Source organism: Vanacampus margaritifer, chromosome 1 (genome assembly GCF_051991255.1).
Source record: "Vanacampus margaritifer isolate UIUO_Vmar chromosome 1, RoL_Vmar_1.0, whole genome shotgun sequence".
NCBI classification, from domain to species: Eukaryota; Metazoa; Chordata; class Actinopteri; order Syngnathiformes; family Syngnathidae; genus Vanacampus; species Vanacampus margaritifer.
In genome coordinates this window covers 48,746,991-48,769,545 of record NC_135432.1, presented here as the reverse complement: position 1 = coordinate 48,769,545, position 22,555 = coordinate 48,746,991, and the positions used below count along the sequence as shown (strand labels likewise).

The following is a 22,555-nucleotide window of genomic DNA, read 5'->3' as shown; positions in this document are numbered from 1 at the left end:
GAAGCATTCTTGTTTGTTTGTGTTTTTGTTGTTGTTGTGGACTCAATATACAATAAATTCATAGATCTATATTCCAATCGAATATTCCAATAGATATGAAATCATCTAGCAGTTTGTCAAGGAAATTATTGAAATCATTTTTATTCATGATTGAGGGTTGATTGATTTTACAAGTACAGTTGTTGATTTAATAATGCAGTAGTAGTTCAGATTACACAGGAAAAAATATTTTAGTACAAATATGATTAAAAACAAACAATAACTGGAGGCTTTGACCTGGCATTATGAAGTACAATCTGTTATATACCCTTTTATGTGAAGACATTCTCCCACTTTTCTTTTCTTTTTTTCTTCTTCTTTTTAGTAACAATCACAATGCACCTTTGTTTTCTTCACACCCATCTTCAGGTACACATTGAAAGATGCATCCACTAAAATATAGAGATACACAATTAGACAGTGTTAAGGCATCTTGCAGAATGGCACATGTTTCATACCTCAGATTCAGGAAGTGTTAGAGTCATTCCATCAGAAAAACGTTTAAAGATTTCTAATGGAGAAAAATAAAAAGTTGTTGTTAAAGTTGAGAATACAATTTGTGAAAATCTGATGCACAATATATCACATGCATTGACAGGAATCCAAATGTACTTACCAACATGATGAGCTTTCATTTTAATATATATGTACATGTCACACCTGCTTTAAGTAGCAGGGCTGGCCAAACTACACTCAAAAAAAATATAAACGCAACACTTTTGTTTTCGCTCCCATTTTTTATGAGATGAACTCAAAGATCTATAACTTCATCCTTATGTACAATAATCACAATTTCTCTCAAATATTGTTCACAAACCAGTCTAAATCTGTGATAGTGAGCACTTCTCTTTTGCCGAAATAATCCACCTCACATGTGTGACATATCAAGATGCTGATTAGACACCATAATTGGTGCACAGGTGTGCCTTAGACTGCCCACAATAAAAGGCCATTCTGAAAGGTGTACTTTTGTGGGCGGGGGGTTGGGAACTCAGAAAACCAGAAATAACTGGCAAAAAGGTTGCTAGCTAATTCTTGTAAAATCTCATTTAATTACTGTGAAAATCTATTACAATATATTACTGTATTATTATTATTTTTTACTGTATATAAATTACAGTTAACTTACTATATGTACTTTTTTCTTTTTTTTTAAGAAAACAGCCATTCACTGAAATGTAGTTTACAACTGTTTCTTGTATTCTAATTTACAGGAATTTACTGTATAATACTGGAACTCCTGTATAATAATAATAATATATATATAATAATACACTATGTTGTAAAATACATCCATCCATTTTCTTAACCGCTTATGCCTCAAAAAGGTCGCTGGAGCCTATCCCAGCTGACTTCAGGTTAGTAGGCAGGCATACACCCTGAACTGGTTGCCAGCGAGTCGCAGGGCACACAGAGATAAACAACCATCCAGACTCACAATCGCTCCTAGCGACAATTCACAGCGCTCAATGAACTGGCCATGCATGCTTTTGGAATGTGGGAGGAGACCGGAGCACACAGAGAAAACCCACGCAGGCACGGGGAGAACATGCAAACTACACCCCGGCAGGCCAACCCCGGACACGATCTCACGCCCTCAGCACTGGGAGGTGGACGTGCTAACCAGTTAGCCACCGTACCGCCCTCGTTGTAAAATCCCTCGGTCTGCAGCAGAGTGCATAAATTAATGTTAGCTGTCATTTTGCCTGTTTATCTGAGAAATGACATTTGAAGATGATCCAGACTGCCCTCGCGCTAAAATCCACATATATACATGCCAAAACATAGTTGCTGCAAAAATTTACAGTATTTGACCACTATTTATACAGAATATTACTGTATTTGTTTTTACCCATAATATATTGCGATAAACAGTTAAATACTGTAATATATGTATATATATATATATATATATATATATACAGTATATATATATAAAAATATCTAAAAGTGTGACTTATAGTCCGAAAAGTACGGTAGCTGTGTCTACCAAAACTGATCATAATTATGATTGTAAGGGTAAAATATTTGTATGTAGCATATGCATTGGCTCTTGTGAGAGTGACCAGAACTAAGTAACTTCCACAGAAAGGTTAATTGCTGGATAGTAGAACATTAGATGACATCAACATAAACAGTTCCAAATTATAATGCATGTAGTATTTATAAATAAACATGTAACCTACCAGTATGTTGTTTTTACTGTCTTTTTAGAACACTAACATACATTTTGGATAGGTTTGATCCTTAGTTTTCTATAAGAACATTACACATTTAAGCAATTATATTTTTGAACAAAATGGAGGGAAAGACGATGCTGCAGTTGAAAAGCATGTAATGACCTCCAAAAGGAATAAAAACACTCAACATTTCAGGAAAACTGAAGGGAGATTGTAGAACTGTAAAATGTTAGTTCAGATAAAGGCCTCTTAAGGAAAGCATCTGTCAGGCAAACGCTTCATATTAAAGGAACACTTTTATTATGAAACCTCACGTAGAGGATAAAAAATGTATTCACTGCAAATTGTATGGAACATTTAAAAATAAACAAAAACAGCATGCATGTGTAACAGAATCCACCCACTTTTCATACAGACAAGGCGAAGCGCTAGAGTGATGAAGTTCTCCATTGTTACATGTCCAGAGGAAGTCCCATAGCGCACAGCCAACACCTTCAACATGTAATCACTGACTATTATTCCTGAGAACACACACAAAAGAAAAGTCATTGAATATTAAGACTCATAATGGAAACATGAGGGGCATATTCTTCTGTTAGCGCTGAAGTCAATTTCTTATGCGCCTGGCTTGTGCATTTTCAAGGTTTGCAGAGTCGTGAGAGGCGTGATTTGGTGAAGTCTGAGGGTGGCCCGTATTTCCAGATTGTGGCGTTTAATTGAATCAAAGCGTGCAATATGATGTTTCATCATTTACTCATTCAAACGCAAAAACGTATAAGTATGTTGTTTAATACTTTTTCCTTCACTCCCCAAAATTTATTTATACATGCTGTTTTGTTTGTTTTGTTTGTTTGTTTGTTTATTGTTGTTTTTTTTGGGGGGGGGGGGTGCTAGAACATGCAGAAGGCTTTGATGCAGCTTCTGACCTGAAGAGGTCACTTAAAGCAATTACAAAAATGGCCAGCAGGTGGCAGCAGAGTATAAGAGATCAGTCAGGGCCATGTTGCAACAAGCTCTTTTTCCCAGTGTTTTCAACAGGTTTGTGAATAATGATGAAACTTAGCTTCATTCTAATGCTAATTGCTACAAAACGGAAACAGATACAAATAGCAATAGAACACAATATTCTGTGGGCCTTGCAAAATTCGGTCAAAATCCAGTGAAACAGCCAGGAGCGAAGCGAGTTGCTTCAGGAAAAATGGCTGGGAGTGAATGAGTTAAAAGGCGCTAGACTTACTGCAGCCTCCTGAGCATGGAAGTGAAAAGATTCTTAAGTCTGTGGGAGAATGTGCCCTCTGCCAGATTTGACAGTGAACACCCACATTTCAGGGACGCTTTGCCCAAAGTGTGTACACTCCATGAAGTACGTAAGTGACTTGTGCAGCAAAAAAAGTGCACAGCAGCGCGCCTTTTCTGATTTATGCACATGGGAGAATATGCCCTTAATTAAATGAATAACGACAGGCAGGTCATCGATAAATAAATTTTATCAATGAAATACTCTCCTTACTATACCTAAAGTAACAACCGCGTTCCTCAGCTCACTGAGTGAAAGTGTTCCATTTGTTGATACATCTGTACGCAGGAAAAGATCCTGGAGAAAGAGACATGCAGCTAATGTTAAATTGATCAATAACTACTTAACTGTACATTATAGTGAAATAAATGATCTATAATGATGAACATTTTACTTATATTTACCTTGAACATGACAACCTTCTTCCATAAACTATAAAGTTCCCCAGCATTCAGTTTGCTGTTGGTAGTTGTCTTGTCAAATTTACATCAAGGTGGAAGCATGGCACATGTTGAATAATACGACTTCATTTCTGGAATGCACTTTACAATTAGAAGCCACGTGCAGCCATCTTTTTTTCACCGTCGTGCCATTTTGGGCAAGTTACTTCCAAAAGGAAAGACATCAACTATTACTAGTTGCCATCATCCCACCATTCATTTTCATCTACCGCTTGGATGAAACCTATCCCAGCCAATTTTGGGCAAGAGACTGGGTACACTTGGGTCAATTACCAGTCAATCAATTGTCATTCACATCTATGGGTAGTTTAGTCTAACCTGAAATGCATGATTTTGGAATGTGGATTAGCAAACTCTCCACAGAGGCCTGAGCCCATTCAAATCTCATTTCTTTTTGTCAAGTTTGCCAAATGCTGTTCACTTGCTGTATTTTCAAATACAAATTTACTCCCTTAACTCCAAAATCAATGGTGGTGCTCCCGGGAGAGGAGCTACATTACATAATTTACATTAAAAGATACTCACAACAGAATTTTAATAAACCAAGTACCTTTACGAGCTACTCCAACAGTATACGTGGCGATGACATCATTGACTATTGAGGACCAAAACTGCCCAAATTAAAAATAATTAATTAAATAAATGACTAAAAGTGAAAATAAAAACAGAGATAAAAAATATAATTAAAAAATTAAATGCAAAAAATAAATATAAATGGAAATTAAAACAACATATATTTCCAGTACAGGCCAAAAGTTTAGATACACTTTCTTATTCAATGCATTTGCTTTATTCTCATGACTGGTTACTTCGTAAATTTTCACTGAAGGCATCAAAACGACGTATTAACTAATGTGGAGTTATGTACTGAACAAAAAAAAGGTGAAATAACTGAAAACATGTTTTATATTATAGATTTTTTAAAATAGCCATCCTTTGCTCTGGTTACTTTTTTGCATACTTTTGGCATTCTTACATCTGGGAACTCCTTAAAAACTCTTTCAGGTGACTATATATATATATATATATATATATATATATATATATATATATATATATATATATATATATATATATATATATATACACACACATAAAGAAATAAAAGTAAAAAAATAAAAAAAAGATTCAAAAAGTAAAAATAAGTTAAAAAGTGAAATAAATAAGTTGTTAAATGTTTAAATGTAAATACAAAAACAAATGGAATTAAATATCAATCAATAAATAAAAACGATCTGCTCTCTTGCGACTTGAGTTGCTCGACAACAATTCTTGGTAACAGTGGACAAGATAGTCGTCCATTGCTGGAGCTCTCTATGCAAAACTTCCTTGTTTGCTGACCCGCTCACTCGACCGTTGAAAGGCAGTTTGTCATTTGAATAACATTTCGACCTGACAGAGCGTCTGCAGCATGAAATAAATAAATGTGAGCAGAGCGTTTTTATTTATTATTGATTGATATTTAAATAACTACATTAATTAATTAAATAATTAAAATTTAATTCATATATTTATTTTTGTATTTATTTAGACACTTATTTTTATTTTTTGAATCTTGTTTTTTATTTATTTATTTATTTTAACTTTTATTTATATAGATTTTGTTGTTTTTATTTCCATTTATATTTATTTTTTTGTATTTAATTTTTGAAATATATTCTTTCTATCCATTTTTATTTTCACTTTTACTCATGTATTTATTTATTTATTATTTTTTAATTTTGGCAGTTTGGGTCCTCCATAATTGCCAGGACGCAAGCCGCCAAAATGTTGACTTTGGGCCCTATTCTTTTTAAGTGGGTTTGTGGTTTTAAGGTTGGGTCATATCACATCAACAATGCACTCCGCTAAAGTCTCCACCACACCAGAAATTTCAGTGCATTATGACACCGAATGTGGAAGTGCTGCATGCATATACTCCATATTCTGTAGTCCATAAAAAATATTTAATTTACCAAATTGTGACATAGGAAGTTTTGGCCCAATGACAACTTTTTACTATTATGTCATTGTTATTATTATTATTATTATTATTATTATTATTATTATTATTATTATTATGGTCCCAATGATGTTGACTTATGGGTTTAGTGACCTTTAATAGACTGATGACCAGTCCTCAGTGTAGTCGGCTTTGCACCAGCTGGGATAGGTTTCATCTCGCCCGTGACCCTCAATAGGATAATGGGCAAAGATGGATGGATCAAATTAATGTGAACTGGAATGTATGACACACTTTTGAGTTACTTTAACTAAACAGCTGTAGAATCATCAAGTAATAAATTGGTGGGCAACAATTTTCAATGCCCTCATTTTATCAATTCTAGCAAGGTCCATAAATACATTCCTTGATCATCATCTCTAGTATATTCGGTTATGAACCAAAATAATAACAATCATTGGGCTGGTGTACCCCATGACGTGGGGAGTAAATATGTATGTATGTATGTATTTATTTATTTATTTATTGTGCTGCCTGATTTAGAAAACAAACTAAAAAGGATACGCTTATCATAACAACCATGCTGCGGCATGCATCCATACTGAAGCCCCCAGTTTTCAAGTCTCCTACAAAAAAACATCAACAAAAAAACAGCACATCAGAACTTGAATTCCTTTGATAGCATTTGTGAAAATTATCCTACTGTTACCTTTCAAGACTTTATCATTGAGGAGCTCCTGAAGCAGTTCGGCATCCACTTCCTCATACTGAAATGAAATAAGATTATGTAATTAACTTTCTGAGATTAAAAAATCAGATGCAAATGTCGGTGGGGGTAGCTATATATAGATAGATAGATAGATACTGTAGATAGATAGATAGATAGATAGATAGATAGATAGATAGATAGATAGATAGATAGATAGATAGATAGATAGATAGATGATAGATAGATAGATAGATAGATAGATAGATAGATAGATAGATAGATAGATAGATAGATAGATAGATAGATAGATAGATAGATAGATAGATAGATAGATAGATGGATATGAATTCTACGGTTTAAATTTTCGGTCCTTGCATCTTTCAATTGTCCGTAGCAACCAGTACCTTGATGTTGACTAGAATTTTTCAGGAACTGTTCAAATATCAGTGGAAAGTCAATTCCAAGATCCGAGATTTGAACCCTTGAAAAATTTAGGAAGTTTGACCTCAATAGATGAAATCACCTGCAACTTTGAAGATCACATTGAGCTTACAATTCATCTTCTGGGGCATCATCACACATAGTTTGGTTCTTTTATTGTTGCTACAATGTTACAATTGAATAATTTTGTGTGAATAAAAAGATTGTTTGCCATTTGGTGTGGTCTGTGACAAGTTTATTGATAACTTATCATGGAGGATATGTCTCAAATGCTTTTGGTCACATAAAAAAAATGAAAATATGATTATGGTTCAATTGTGTTTTTTGTTTGCTGAACTGTTTCCCTGCAAACAAGCACATAATCAAAACCTGATTGTGTACTGTGTGTTTTAACAATTTATACTAACTTCTACGGTGAAAAAACAAACAAAAAAATTATTAAAATGTAGCATCCTTCATTTTAATGACTGATTTACCGAGGTTATCATCAGTTATCCTGATAAAATGATCTAAAAACTGATGTGGCGCTCCAAAAAGTTAATCTAAATATCAAACTAACTTGAGTCTCCTCCAATTAATCAATTCATTATTTATCCAATCATCCGTTAAATAAAACGCTTATCCTCACAAAGGTCACATTTAATAATTAACTGTCTCGATTTATGCAACACTACTTTTAAACATTATTGGCTGTGGTTAGTGCCATTTAGCACACTATGGTGCCAAATTGGTGTGTATTGCATGAGGATCGAATGCACGTCACGCTTTTAACAAAAGTCTATCGGTGATCTGTGCGCCAAACCACTACACCAAAGTATAAGAGAAACCATTGAATACCTTTTCTTCATCAAAACCTGTACACTCTTTATCCTGATGGCTTGCCACTGATGATTGCAAAACAAATGCAGTTCAAAAAGTTATGATCACTACTTCTTTCAGAGTTGAAATTATGTTGACACGAAAGGCAATGGTGTGCCAACTGTGAATAACAATCAAAATGAATCATCACGCCAACAAGTGACTCATTCAGCAGAGGAATGCCAACACACCTGTCAAAAGTGGGCGGACTTTTTCTGCTTAAGTATATAGACATTTATGTGTAATTAACATTTACTTCACACCTGTCAGTTCAAGTAAAAATGTGTGTTGCTCCACTAGAACGTACCTTGTCAAATAATTGCCGGAACAAGATTCTCCTATCATCGTCAGTTTCTGTGGTCTGCGAAACAATTAGCCAATTAAATCTACATGAAAGATTTGCTTTTGTTTCAAATTGACTCAAATAATTTTGTAATGCAACCTCTACCTCTGAATTTTTACGTCCAGAGGTATGACCGCCAGAAGTCTCACTGTGGAGAGATATTTTGTAAAGGTTAAAACATTTTGTAGGAACTTTTTTTGTATGTACACCGCCATCATTTTTTACATCACAATGCATTCAGTACGTAGTGAATGGCGGCTGGCTCTCTGCCAAGCAATGCGAAACGGGTGTAAAGAAAGCGAGATAAGTCCCGTAGGGTTCCTAAAGAAACAAGATACGATGGGGAGAGTCACCCTCCCCACGCCATGCTCTCAAGACCTCTCCCAATCATAAGTTGTTTCTTTAGGAACGCTTCACATTGCTCGGCAGAGAGCCGGCCACCATTCTACATCACTATGTACTGAATGCATTGCGACATACAACAACAATTGCGGCATACGTACAAATGAAGTTTCTACAAATGTATTAAACTGGAAAAAAAAAATTTTGAAATGAATCTCATAGTTATGTCAGGAAAAGCCAAATAAATCATATGGAGCAAACTTGTCATTACAGTCAGGTTCTGTTTAAAAGCTAGATTGGAATGTAAGCACATACTGTACTGTATTTTTGGCGTAACTACTGAGAGACTTACTGGATATGGGCCTCTGCCTTAGAGATGATGGTCAGGATGAAAGAAGCGGTCTCATTGGGCTTGAAAGTTGCTGGTACAATCAGGTATTCCCCGGGCCGCAACATGACCAGCTCCATCACCTCACGAGCGTTTATGTAGTTTTTAGTCTGCACAACCGGTTTGTTGGTGCTGAAGAACGATGCTGGAAACATCTCCCTCTGTGCTTTCAACTGAAATTCAGTTTAACGCACATGACATTTATAGTAAATCTCCGTCGCAACATAAAATGGATGATACTGATGGAAGTATACTCACTTCTTGTGGTACCTGCGATTTGAAGAAAATTAGTTTATGTTGGGGACAAAAAAAGACAGTTATTTATCACTATTTATCTGTGAAATGAAATAAAATACAAATACAGGTATATAGAAATACAGTGAAATTTACATTTCATTTGCTGTCTGACTTTCAATTTGTTCAAATAATCTTTAAATAAATAATCTAATAAAAAATCTAATCTAATTATTTCAAATAAATAATCAGAATCCCATGCACATAAACCCAGCCAATTTCTTTACAATTGCTACATCTTTGGCATTGCATTAGGCAGCAAGCTCAGAGATAACCTTGCCTGCAAGATTAATTCTCGCGGTATTTGTGTGTTCACAAACTCTGGAGAATACATCTTGTACCGCTCCCGCCGATCTTTTTTTGATTGGACCAATCAGGCGTTGTTTAGGCAGGGTGAAACCAATAAGCGTCGATGGCGGTGGGAAACAAACAAACCTAACAGACGAATGGAATACTTATGTTCTCACAGAATTACTCAGTTTCCTTGTTGAATACAAAGAAAGACAAGATTTTCATCCGTTGCCTTGATTGTTCAAAACAAAATGTGCAAAGATGCTGCATCGTCAAATCAGCTCGAAGTATTGTACAGCAAGCCCCGCCTTTCCCAAACGGGTCTGCCTAGTGAAGTACCAGATTGATAATGTGAAGAACTCCCTCGAGTGAATCACAATTATCAATCTGGCTGGCGAGGTTAGTCAGAGATGCCTTCATTAATTGACCATGTGTATTTTGCATGATGCGGGTATTGTATACAGCAGAGATCAGTGCCCAGGGCCAAACTTTTTCCAAACACACACGCACGTTTGGTCTATTTCTACATCTCATTGACATAATGCATTTCCTAGCCCCTTACCCTAACCTTAAAGGTATTAGAGATGATTTTATTAGAAATTAAGTCGTCTGGTTCACTTAAAAATCGCTTTATCAACCTGTAAAAGACTTGTACTTATAGTTAACAAATATATATATATAGATATTCAGGACGTGGCGGGGAATGTTACAATATAGCCAATTAATAAAGTGCTTCATTATTGATTGGCTCCTGGCTTGTCAATCACACTTCTTGTGTATGTGCCCCGAGTACGTAGCTTGCGTAGCCCTCTAGCGTAACAGTGTTTACCACTTAGCGGATTAGCTTCTTCCTACTATAGCTAGCTCACGTGTGTGTTCAATGTTAACCAACAATGGCAGAGAAGGATACAGGACCACCGAGCCATAAAAGAAAGACTATTTTTGAGGTTGCGGAACAAGGACTGAACGAGCAAAGCCAAACAAAAGTAATTTTGGGCGAGTCTTTTCAGCGATGGCGTGCCTTGTCGTGTAGTTTATGTATGAACAGTGGCGTAGTACAACCACTGGTTGTAAACAAATACACGAGACTCCAGCGCAAGTTTCCAGAGAAGGCGTTTCCTGCGTAAAAAACAGGGAGGCGGGGGGGGGGGGGGTACACACATGCCTACTATTGAGCAAACCACAACCAGCCGTTGGGCTACTCGTTCACCGCAGAATCCTCTCTAATACCTTTAACCATCACAACTGATTGCCTAATCTTTACCCTAACCCCAACCAAAATCGAATTCAAACCTAAACTCTAAAACCAAGTATTGATCCTCAAAAACAGGTCTGAACTTGTAGGGCCCACCAAAATATCTCCACGAGGACAAGTCGGTCCCCAAAATGGTAGTTAAACCGGGGGGAGACTGTGAGTATAGGCCCCAATAACGTAGCGAAGACAAAGCCATAGTGCACAGGGACACAACAAAACAAAACAGCTAAAAGCTAATTTTTGAGCAGCTTTTGAGGCACATTTTGGTAGTTAAACCGGGGGAAAACAGTGAGTATAGGCCCCAATAATGTAGCGAAGACAAAGCCACAGTGCACAGGGACACAACAAAACAAAACAGCTAAAAGCTAATTTTTGAGCAGCTTTTGAGGCACATTTTGGTTGAATTTACAACTAAACAATATATAATAATATATAATAATTAATTATTGCATTTTTGAGGGCACACTGTAGTATTTCTTATACCAATAAGTCAACGAAACTGAGCGTTTTTATTAATTTATAATTTTTTTAATTATATATTTGGAACTATTTTGTTCATTTGACATTTTGGCTTGTTAGCACTATTTCAATATTATGATGACAGCATTAGCATTACACATGCTGCTATTGACCTCAAATATTGAGAATCCAATGTGGAGAGTTTTGACCAGGGCTCTGTTTCTTTTGTCCGGCTTTTGCATGAGGGACACCAGCATGTTTTTTCCCCCTTGTTTGGAAGCACATTCACTGTGAACTTGGTCAATCCGGACTCGATACTGTGGATTAGTCCAGAAGCTCTGCTCTGTAATGTAAACAAACAATTTGTCAGTTTGTCCAATAGCCTTCTGATGTTTTTGATTACTATAAACCAGAGCTAGGCAAAACCATCGTTACATCAGCCCGTCATTGATGGATGTCCACTCTTCGGCGAGTGCTTTATGACGTGAAGCCTCGTAAAAATAAACGGACTGAGAAAGAACCGTCTGTGCTGACTCGTAAACATACTTCAGTCGATGTTCAATTCATGTATTTTTTCCCCCCGAGGCTTTGCGTCATAAAGCATTTGTCGAAAGGTGGGCATCCATCAATGATGAGCGGATAATTGTATAATGATGGTTTTGCCCAATTATACTAACGTGCCTATTATATTGCATCAATTTCCTGTTTTTTGAAAGATTCTGAACATGTACGACGGCGTATTAGGGCCACGTATGAATATATATTTTTTAGAGGGCAGGGCAACATTCCGAGAAAAAAACTTGGGACTTTATAACGTGGCAAATTTGCGAGTTTATAAAGTAGCAAATTTGACACTTTATAGTGGCAGATTTGCTTGCAAGAAAAAAGCTCAGAAACTTACGGGAAATACATGTGGCGTAGCTAAAGTCTAATCATGTAAGGATTCGTTGGTGGTTAATGGGACACTTTATAAAATGAAGAAGCAGGATGGACACTGATTCATTCTTAATTTAAACTTTGCTCGTCATACATGGGAGCTATAGCGACAACACTTCCTGATCTCCTATTAGCTGACTAACACTAACCAATCAGAAGCTAGCATACTTCAGGTAAATGCAAGTCAATGACTTATCAAAAAAAAAAAGTATGAATGTGTTAACAACAATTCTGGAAACATAAATGTACAAGTAAATATTTATTTTAATAAATTAACTTAAATGCTTGATCCTCAGGGTGTGGACCTTCGCAAAGTGACGCATCTTTGTCGCTGGCCAGTGGCCGAACCCAACGCTTCAAAGTGTGAACGCTTAACATGATATGGTTAATCTTTGCTAAAGCAATTACTATCTCCTTATTTGGAAACCCGACCGAAAAGTATTGGCACAAACAGTCGAGTGGTACGCTACGTGTACTTTTCTTAGTACTTTACTTAGTTTTTTTCTCGCAAATCTGCCACTTTAAAAAGTCGCAAATTTGGGAGTTTGTTTCTTGGAGTACTGCCCTGGTCCTCTAAAAAATAGATTTATACGTGGCCCTAATACGCTTTCATAGTACCAGAATACTATAAATTTCATAGTTCCGCAACAAATACAAGTTAGGACAAAACCTAGAGATATGTAGTTGTAGGTAGGTTGTTAGCTAGTTACTGAATTAAGTCCAGCTATTCCAAAAGTACCAAGCTACCATTCATGCATCCTCCAGCTGTTTTCCCAGCAAGCCATCTGCCCTCATAGAAGGACGTCTTCCAATGGCAGGATGAGCTTTCATCAAGGAAGTCAGGACACAAACAGCAGATGTCGAGATCATTGTAAAATCGACAAAATTCTTCCAGGCTCATCCTGTGGAAATCATTGTTTAGTGAGAATCATCGATGAGTATTATCACTTTCATTTTGCGGTGCTTACCAAAACTCCCCATTGTCAACCACAGAAAGACATAGACCTCGATCTTGTGGGCTCACAGTTTCCCACAAAGGTGACCTGGCAATTTGGAGAAGAAGCATCACTCTTCAACAGATAATCTCCAGCACACATTTACGAAATACCAGGGTCATAATGGTAACATGGGAAATGGTATTTCAACCTGTATAGCGCTTCACACCAACTTTGCATTCACCTACTGATGGTGCAACATTAGGAGCAACTGGGGCTTCTGTAAATAATATTTTTGATTTGTAACACACTTTACCTCTACAAGATCTGTATCTTGCTCAAGGATACTTCGGCATGGTCATAGGGGACAGGGATCAAACCCACAATCTCGGGCTTGGGAAACGACCACTGAGCCACGTCAAATCATACAGGTCTGCTCTCTGTTTCATATAAGGAATAATTATATGGTATTATATTCCCATGTAGAGCCTCCATCCATCCATCCATCCATTTTCTTTTTACCACTTGTCCTCACAAGGGTCGGGGTTGCTGGAGCCTATCCCAGCTGGCTTCGGGCAGTAGGCAGGGTACACTCTGAACTGGTTGCCAGTCAATTGCAGGGCACACAGAGACAAACAACCATACTCACAATCACACTTATGTACAATTTTGAGTGTCCAATCAACCTGCCATGCATGTTTTTGGAATGTGGGAGGAAACCGGAGTACCTGGAGAAAACCCCCGCAAGCACGGGGAGAACATGCAAACTCCACCCAGGAAGGCCGAAGCCCGGACTCGAACTCACGTCCTATGCACTGGGAGGCGGACGTGCTAACCAGTCAGCTACTGTGCTGCCATGTAGATCCTATTATCAAATATACCAAATTCCTGATCAATACACTTTTGGGATCCTTGGTTATTTTATTGCACCGGTATAGGATCCTTAAACATGAAGCAAAGCACACTGCAGTCAGTTGATTGGCCTACACAGAATTAGGTAGAAAATGAAATGAGGACACAAAACACACCTTTCCTCATACACTGGTCACTTCCTGTAATAATGTCAAGTTTATTATGGAACAAGATTTGGAATGTCGTGCATTAACTCATTCACTCCTAGCCATTTTCACTTCGCTCCCGGCTGTTTACTGGGTTTTGACTGATTTTGCAAGGCTCACAGAATATTGTGTTCTAAAAGAAAGATGAGAGTCATCTCTTTCATCAGGAAAAAAATATATCTATCTGTTTCCATTTTGCAGCAATTAGCATTAGAATATAGCTAAGTTTCATCATTATTCACAAATCTGTTTAAAACTGTGGGGAAAGCAGCTTTTTGCAACATGTCCCTGGTGGATCTCTTATACTCAGCTCCCACTTGCTGGCCATTTTTGTAATAACTATCATTGCTTCAACCATTCTCTTCAGTTGAGAGGCTGTATCAAAGCCTTCTGTATGCTTTAGCATAGAAAACAAACAAACAAACAAAAACGTATAAATTAGGTTTTGGGACACAGGTAATACTTAAAATAGAATGTATTTATACGTTTTTGGAGCAAATTAGTTAATGTTCCTAATCTGGTGAATTAATTTAGTGTTGGAATTTTGAAAACATTTGAAATTCCAAGCAGAATTTTCCTTTTTAAAAACATTCCGTCCAATGTTTTTAGAGCATATGGCTCAATATGTGTATGGTAGCTATAATACATTTTTTTTTATTGGTTGTTATCTGTTACACATTATCATCACTTCCTACTTTCTTGTTTACATTTCCAGTGAAAATAAACCATTCACAAAATAAAACTTTATATACATCAACTTTGAGTTTGGCTGAAACTAATCCTTTTGACCTTTACAATATGTGCTGTAGTAGATGAGGATTATACAGATAATGAAAGGGCTTCTGACATTTTTAAGTATAATTAAGAATATTTAGTCATTTGTTTTACCGCTCTTTTGTATGGCTACGAAACGATCCTGATCGTATTTGATTGACCTACCTATCACTCCAGTCTCCATTCCACTCACCCTTGCCCCAGGGGTTTAACAAACGCACCAGATGTACTGCTTGGCCGCGACTCATCATCTGTTCCATAAAGACAACAGAGAACACCAGATGAGTTTACCTCCTCTAAACACACTAATGAAACACATATGTAGTGCTGTCACTATCAAATATTTTTTTAAATGGATTAATCTATCGATTATTTAATTGATTAATCAACCAATTGGATTATTTTATTTTGCATTCAACTGTATTCCAAAAGCATTTTAACCGTTTTACTGTTTATTAACCATTGATTGATGTTTATTTCGTACGTCGTATTCGTACAGTGATTAAAACATTTTGACTGGTTTGGTCATTGATTTCCAAAGTAAAAACAGATGTTTGCAAATGCCTTATTTTGATTACACAGAGAAGATAATCAGTCTTCCTTCATGAAGCACTACAGAAATCATTGAACAATTACTGTTGATATGCTGAAATCAGACAATTTGGACAATTTAAAAAAATGTCTCCAAATAATTAATTGATTATTAAAATAGTTGTCGATTAATTTGATAATTGATTACTCGATAATTGCTTAATTTTGACAGCTCTACACTATTGAAACAAACTACCAAAAATACACTACAACTTTCATGTTCATTATAACAGGAGTGCAATCGTTCACCTGTTTGACCCCTGTGACTGTGTAGGCATGGCCTTGGACCAATCCATTTGACAAAACAGTGTTCGCTGATGTCTCCTGCAAGTCACAGCAAGCATGTTTTAGGTAATCACATAACAAACACCGTGACAGAACAGGAAAAAAAATGCATGTTATTTGGCTCCTTACTTCCTCATTTTTGACAAGATGTGGAGTGACAGAGCTTGCCTTCATGGGCACTTATAAAAATACTTTAATCTTACTCTAAGCTTTTCTTTTATGTGCAAGCTTGTTCTCACAGCGCGAATGAAAGTGACTTGTACAATCTTGAAATGCCCTGATATAAAGAATCTGAATATAAATGCCATCCAAAGTTTGTACTCAACATAGTGAACTTTTGGCCATGCTTTGTATGGTAACTCACCTAGGGCCTGTTTGCCATGGGTGACCCTGCCAGACAACTTAGCTACTAGGATCACTTGGGAACCCAAAATTCTCCACTACTGTAAGGTGATGGCTCAAGGAGGGGTCAAGGTGCTTTCATGAAATGATAATAATATCCTTGAATAGAGATCCTGGCGTCACGTGACTTTCTCTAAGCACACCCCCCTGCGGCAGGAAAAGTAGCGGTGCAGCATTAATGGACTCGAATAGTGAGGAAGGCTAAAAGCCAGCATTTATCCGTCAACTTTCTGCCCATGAGCATTGACAGACACTTTGATGAAAAGGACATGATAGACATGCGCAAGGTGGACATGTTGGATTGCTGATGAAGTGTCAGGAGTGCTTTTTTTTTTCAACTTGGCGACGCTGCTACGTGGAATTACCTCCTCTGTTGCCGGTGAGTGCTTTCAAATCTGATCATACAAAGGCTTGACAAGTTTGTACAATCCGGATTTATTTCCCCTTTATGTGTGGTCAAATTTTGACGCAAGTGTTGCAGTGTTATTTAATATGTATGTACGTTAGCAACTTAGCAGCAGCTAAATCGGCCATTTATGCTGTAAAAAGTCTTCTCTATGGTGTTGGTCAGCTATTAAATCCAACTGTGTGATATCTATTAAACCGTAGCAGCACAAATTAACAAAACAGATTTTGCGTGTGGTAACAGTTATCATCTGCTGATTTAGCCACCATGTACAAGGTGCAACATTGGCTTACGCATTGATTCCTTTTTTGGTAGCCTGGAGCATGCTCAATCCTTTTTTTTTTTGTTTGCCTCTTCTTGGTCCACAACAACTGTCAATCATTGTTAAAGTGTGACGTTTATTGTTTACTCAAAGTGGCAGACGCGTTTTCTATGCTGCCAAAATGGTTACGGCCATTTTGGGACGCTTGACGTCAACATCAGGATCTCTATTGTCTCGCGTGGTAGAGTTGTGCTTACCCCTTGAGGAGTGCCACATCCCATCAGTGACATGGATTGTCCAGCTCTGCACATTAGCTCCCAAAGGTCTTGGGGAGGATCTGACAGGTTGATGCAAATGTGAGCGCCACCTGTGAAGTCCACCAACGCCTCGTTGGGTGTTCCAGAAGTCATGTCTGAATAGGAGCCGCACACTCTGACACAAGTACATGGGAATTACATGCAAAGACTACAAAACTAAACAGATTATTATTTTTTTTTTTATAGAAATTATTTCCAGAGACATGTCCATACTTAGCATAAGCTTTCTCCAACAAAGCAGGCCAAAATTCAGTTGGGTCTTTGGAGCGGACAAAAAGGAGGTTGCCATTGATTGTCGGGAGCTTGTCATCAATGATAACATCTACCCATCTGCCAAATCTCCAGAACTAAAATGTGAGAGATGAAGTCATCAATACAGTAGCCTACTACTGTTTAGTTTGCAGCAATGTCATGTTTAAATCACAGTTTATTGTATTTTCCTTTACAGAGGTCTTTGTTACCACAGACGTAGGATGTTTCGAGGGCGCACCATGAGCTAGCTTGCACATTGGCATAAGGATGTGCTCAGTAACATGCTCAGTAACTGCTGTTAGCTGGTTTTCATCTGATTGTTTTTATTTTTTTAACAGTAGAATTATTGATTATGATAATAGTAAATGCATAAATACAGTAAATACAGTTATTTATAATTACTGTAATTATGACTTAACTACTGCATTAGCATGCAGCATGCATTAGCATGTTCTGTTGCCGCTGTAAAAACAGAACTATGTTTCAAACCAAGGGCCTATATATATATATTCTATTAAATGAATGGTCTATGAATAAAAACACGCATTGAACTGCTTTTATGAGCCCCGTTACTGAAACACATACACACTATGACAGCATGTAATGAAAATCCAAAAGACGACCAAAATTTAAATTCCTTCCTTTTCATCTGAATTGAAATGTCATGTCTCTGTGTGTTTACCCGAAAGTGAAACAGTCCATAGTAGTCCTGAACAAAGTTTTGCTCAAGGGGAACAACATGCTTGAAGATAGTGCTTTGGAATGTCAGTGCACCCAGGGAAGCAAGAAACCAGCAGTTTCCTATGAGAATACATATTTAGTGAGTGGTTAGGAAGGTGAAGGTGGGGATAAACACAATGAAAAACTATTTTTGAACGGCTATGAATTAGGTCATTTTCTTACCAACTAAGCCTTGACCGAAGTCAAACCTCGAAATTCCATCAATAACAAATGATGGATTGGGAACCAGCTTCTGTAATAGACATGGTGAATGAATTGTGTTACAACACTATGTTGGACCATTCATTAATGAAATTAAGAGTTGTGACTATGCATTTGCATTTATGCAATCTATGTGTATTACCTGCAGGCTACACTTGTAATGAACTGTGTTCAATTTTTGAGGGTCCACTTTATTTTGATTATAATAACTTTAAATGAGCTGTTTTGGGATGCGTACGACCACAGGAATTTGTCATTAAAAAAATAAAAAATAAGCTTACCCCTGGTCTGTGCCATTGTACTTTATTTAAGTCAGAGGGCGACAGTAGGCCATTGCCAATGGATCTTATGTCTGGGGGGAACATATCATCGATGTATCGTAGTTGTCGGTTGACACAGTACTCCTTCAAACGTTGATAGTCTTGATTGAAGAAGGCTTCGGGGTTGTTGACGGTCCCATAACCATCTCTGTTATGACGTGCATTCAAGATGCTCATACACACGCCTGCAGAAGGCATTTCTGTCGGGACTTAGCTCTGTTAAGGAATGGGAGTTTTAAATAATTATGCCAAACTTGCCTTCTTTACCGTTATTACTATTTGATGAAGGTGGCAGTTGAAAGTTTAACCCACTGTTCACAGTCAGTGAACAGTGGGTCAGAGCCTTCTTCAATGGAAAATGACACAAAGATTGTTTAGCTTGGAAATCAAAGAGTGCATCTCCATCCAACCATCAGTCAATCTTGTTTATCCTGTTAGGAGCCACAGACTGTCCAGCTGAATTTTTAGGACGGATGATTGCCAACATATCGCAAAAAAATCCAACACGTTGAGTGGGAAATGAGCTCTTAACTTATTCAAACCCCAAAACGTATAAATACGTATTTTAATACTTTGTCCTTCACTCCCAAAATTATATTTATACTTTTTAGGTTTTTTTTATGCAAGAGCATACAGAAAGCTTTGATGCAGCCTCTGAACTGAAGAGAACGTTTGAAGTGATGGTAGTTATTACAAAAACGGCCAGCAGGTGCTAGCAGAGTATAAGAGATCAGCCATGTTACAACAAGCTCTTTTTGCCAGTGTTTTCAACAGGTTTGTGAATAATGATGAAACTTGGCTATATTCTAATGCTAATTGCTGCAAAACAGAAACAGATAGAAATATACTTTTTTCTGATAAAAGAAGAGACTCTAATCTTTTTTGGGGTAAGTTCCATGTTTTTATAGCAATAGAACACAATATTCTGTGGGCCTTGCAAAATCAGTCAAACCCCAATAAAAGAGCCAGGAGCGAAGGAGGTTGATTCAGTGAAAATGGCTGGGAGTGAATGAGTTAACCTGTGTTTGATCAACCTGGGTTCAGTGAGTCACTCGAAAGGGGTTCGACGGTGGTCAAGACGCGCACCGAACTCATATGATTCGTGATGACGCACCCCGCTTGGCCATCCTTGCCTGCAGGTGATCACAGTATATTGTTGATTTGTGACTGTTGTGATGGCATATTGTGTGATTTCTTTATTATTGTAAACTCTTTATACTACTAAGCAAAAAAATTAAGTTTTTCTGACGAATATGTACAGTATGAATTCACATGTATACGGAACATATGGTGTTTCACAGGGTTCAATTCAGGGCCTATGCTTTTTTTCATTGTATCTGGATTCCATCTCAAGAAAACAACGGTTGTTGTTTTAAAGTGCTCTTATAAATATTGAGTTGAGTGATGGGAGTCAGCGTCCTAACTGAATGATTTGCACATCTAAGTTGAGCAATTCTGGTCCAGCACAACTAGCTATCCAGCAAAACTAAAGGAACACTTCTTTAAAGGTGTACTTTGTGGAGTTTGTCACTTTTTTACTTGTGCCTGCCACCTTTGGCCTAAAGTGGAACTGCAGCATATGGTGAGTATGTGCGCTCAAATAAGTTTTTTTCCGTTTTCTTGGAATCTGAGCTGGAGTTTGGCCTGTGCTCAAAGCCAGCCTCTTCTGTTTTTTGTGTGTGTTTTTTTTCTGTTTCCAATTGTGGCCTACCCTCGCTAACACAACAATACATGTCCGCGGGGACGAGCATGACATCACCTCCCCACCAAGTAACTATGGAGTTGAAGAGAAGATACAAGCTGATAGGTGCGGTCACAGTTAAAAACTCAAGGCTTTTTGTACTCATCTGGGCATTGGTGGAGCATGCCTGACGTACAAAAGGCTTTAACATTAACATTTTAAACCCCACAATGCATCTTTAATAAGCTGCATAGAAATGAGCCAGATTCCATTAAAAGGCTTCTCTGCCTGTTCATTTTGTTCACCAGTAAACCCTAATACCTACTGTATGTCTTGAATTTGAAAAGAAAGAATATATATATATATAAAATGTCTAATATGCAGCGCAAGCATTGGGACACGGTCGATGTGTCGCAACAGTTACCGGAAACAGCGTAGTTGTGTGATTTACGGAAGTCGGAAGTGTGTGGCATCTACCCCATTAAATATGTAAACACTTAACATTAGCTTATAAAGACAACTGAGAACGATTGAACACAAATGCGCCCCCAAAAGAAAATCATATTCTACAAGCTGCAAGTAATGAACCTTCATTATATTAGTGTATCTTACGCCCATTCAGCCTGTTCTCAATTTTTTTTTTTTTCATTAATGTTATAACTTGCCTTCCAAGATTACATAATGTCTGTTTTTGGTAGTAGTAGTTAGTAGAATAAATTAACGGCTAAAAAATGTGACTTTGTATGTATGTTTTTTTTCTACCTAATTATGCATTTTTGGCCTAGTGCGACTTAGAGTCCGGAAAATAAAGTATGTTCAACTTTCCATTATATTCTGTAAGACAACAGTTAGCATTTCAAAAGTATAAAGGATTATTTTATTTTTTTTATTGTGTCAAGACAAAATATTTACATTGATGACCCTTCTTCAGTTCTGTAATAACTCAGGTATACTGAAAGTAGATTTCTAATTACAACAATGTAGGAGCATGGTGAATCACAAAGATCACATTTTAAGCATGGAGGTTGGTAAAACTTGAACCATGAGTCATTGACACAAGTTTTGCACATCAGTGTGTGCCTTTTATGCCTTTGAAAAAAGCACACACATTAAACTGTCAATAACACCTTATGCCAAGATGAATCATGTTAACAAAGTGATTGAGCCGGTTTTACAGCTCCAAGATCATTGAGCAGATCTTAGGGTTATGTCAGGTAAATAAACAATGTTGGTCTCAAATTTGACATTTGGATGTGTATTTGTCACTCATGATGACAACACCCCTTGCGAACCATTTTATAGTTGTGAAATACATCCAAGTACTGTATATGGTGTTTTTTGCTGCAAAGTAGTATGGGTGCTGAGGCTAGCTCAAAGTTGCTCAATTTAACAATTTGCTTCTTCGCACTTTTAGGCAAATGACATTCATTGCATGCATTATATTTGCTTCAGATTGTAACTTTACACATACCATACATACTGTATTTGTATACAAAGTAATATGCAATATCAACAATGATGACACGGTCGATGCAAGTCGAGTGCATCAACAAAGAACTGAAAAACATTTTAAAATTAAGGTAAAAAAAACAAAAAAACATATTATATATCACATACTAAAATCCCAGAGTATTAACTGAACTCACCAGGGCAGGCAGGTTGTGTGTGTTGTGTTCAAGTGGATCAGCATGTGTGAGAAGGCTTGGTGTGTTGTATAATAGCAGCACATCCCTGAGGCTATACAGCAGTGAATATGTTAATGATCCACCTACGACACCATAAAAAAAAAATGCAATCGGCTTTTATTTGATAGCATGTTGTTGCATGGTAAAATATGCTAACTGCCCTGGCTTGTTGAAGGTTTCGCAATAGTTTGGTCCTTGAACACAGAGCCACACAAACATATATAAAATCAATTAGGTACAGCAAATTATGCGAATGACACAGAAACACCACAATATTTTTTATACTGTAAATTCTACAGACAATATGTCATAACATATTTATTGTGTCAACATTATAAAATCAATTGCAATGGTCAAATTGTGCACTCAGTGGAGGTCAATTCCTGGCCAGTGACCAAGCCATGGTCAGT

At 37.1% G+C, this 22,555-nt stretch overlaps 1 protein-coding gene across 3 annotated transcripts; it reads right to left on the bottom strand.

Moving 5' to 3' along the window:
- Positions 1-125: 125 nt before the first annotated feature.
- Positions 126-22,162, bottom strand: LOC144054230 (calpain-1 catalytic subunit-like). Of its 3 annotated transcripts, none has more exons than XM_077569503.1 (22): positions 22,107-22,162; positions 18,741-18,995; positions 18,421-18,490; positions 18,200-18,318; positions 17,479-17,612; positions 17,206-17,380; positions 15,843-15,917; positions 15,168-15,253; positions 13,204-13,278; positions 12,983-13,137; positions 11,473-11,642; positions 9,259-9,270; positions 8,965-9,173; positions 8,376-8,418; positions 8,235-8,288; positions 6,629-6,686; positions 6,484-6,545; positions 3,921-3,989; positions 3,735-3,813; positions 2,624-2,740; positions 498-550; positions 126-431 (listed from the first exon to the last, which is right to left on the bottom strand). In XM_077569503.1, the coding sequence occupies exons 2-22, from the start codon at positions 18,975-18,977 to the stop codon at positions 405-407; spliced, it is 2,079 nt and encodes a 692-aa protein (XP_077425629.1). In that variant the 5' UTR covers positions 18,978-18,995; positions 22,107-22,162; the 3' UTR covers positions 126-404. The 3 variants fall into 3 exon arrangements, with proteins under 3 accessions (XP_077425629.1, XP_077425709.1, XP_077425804.1); XM_077569583.1 differs by lacking the exon at positions 22,107-22,162 and adding an exon at positions 19,814-19,912; XM_077569678.1 differs by lacking the exon at positions 22,107-22,162 and adding an exon at positions 19,799-19,876.
- Positions 22,163-22,555: the final 393 nt, after the last annotated feature.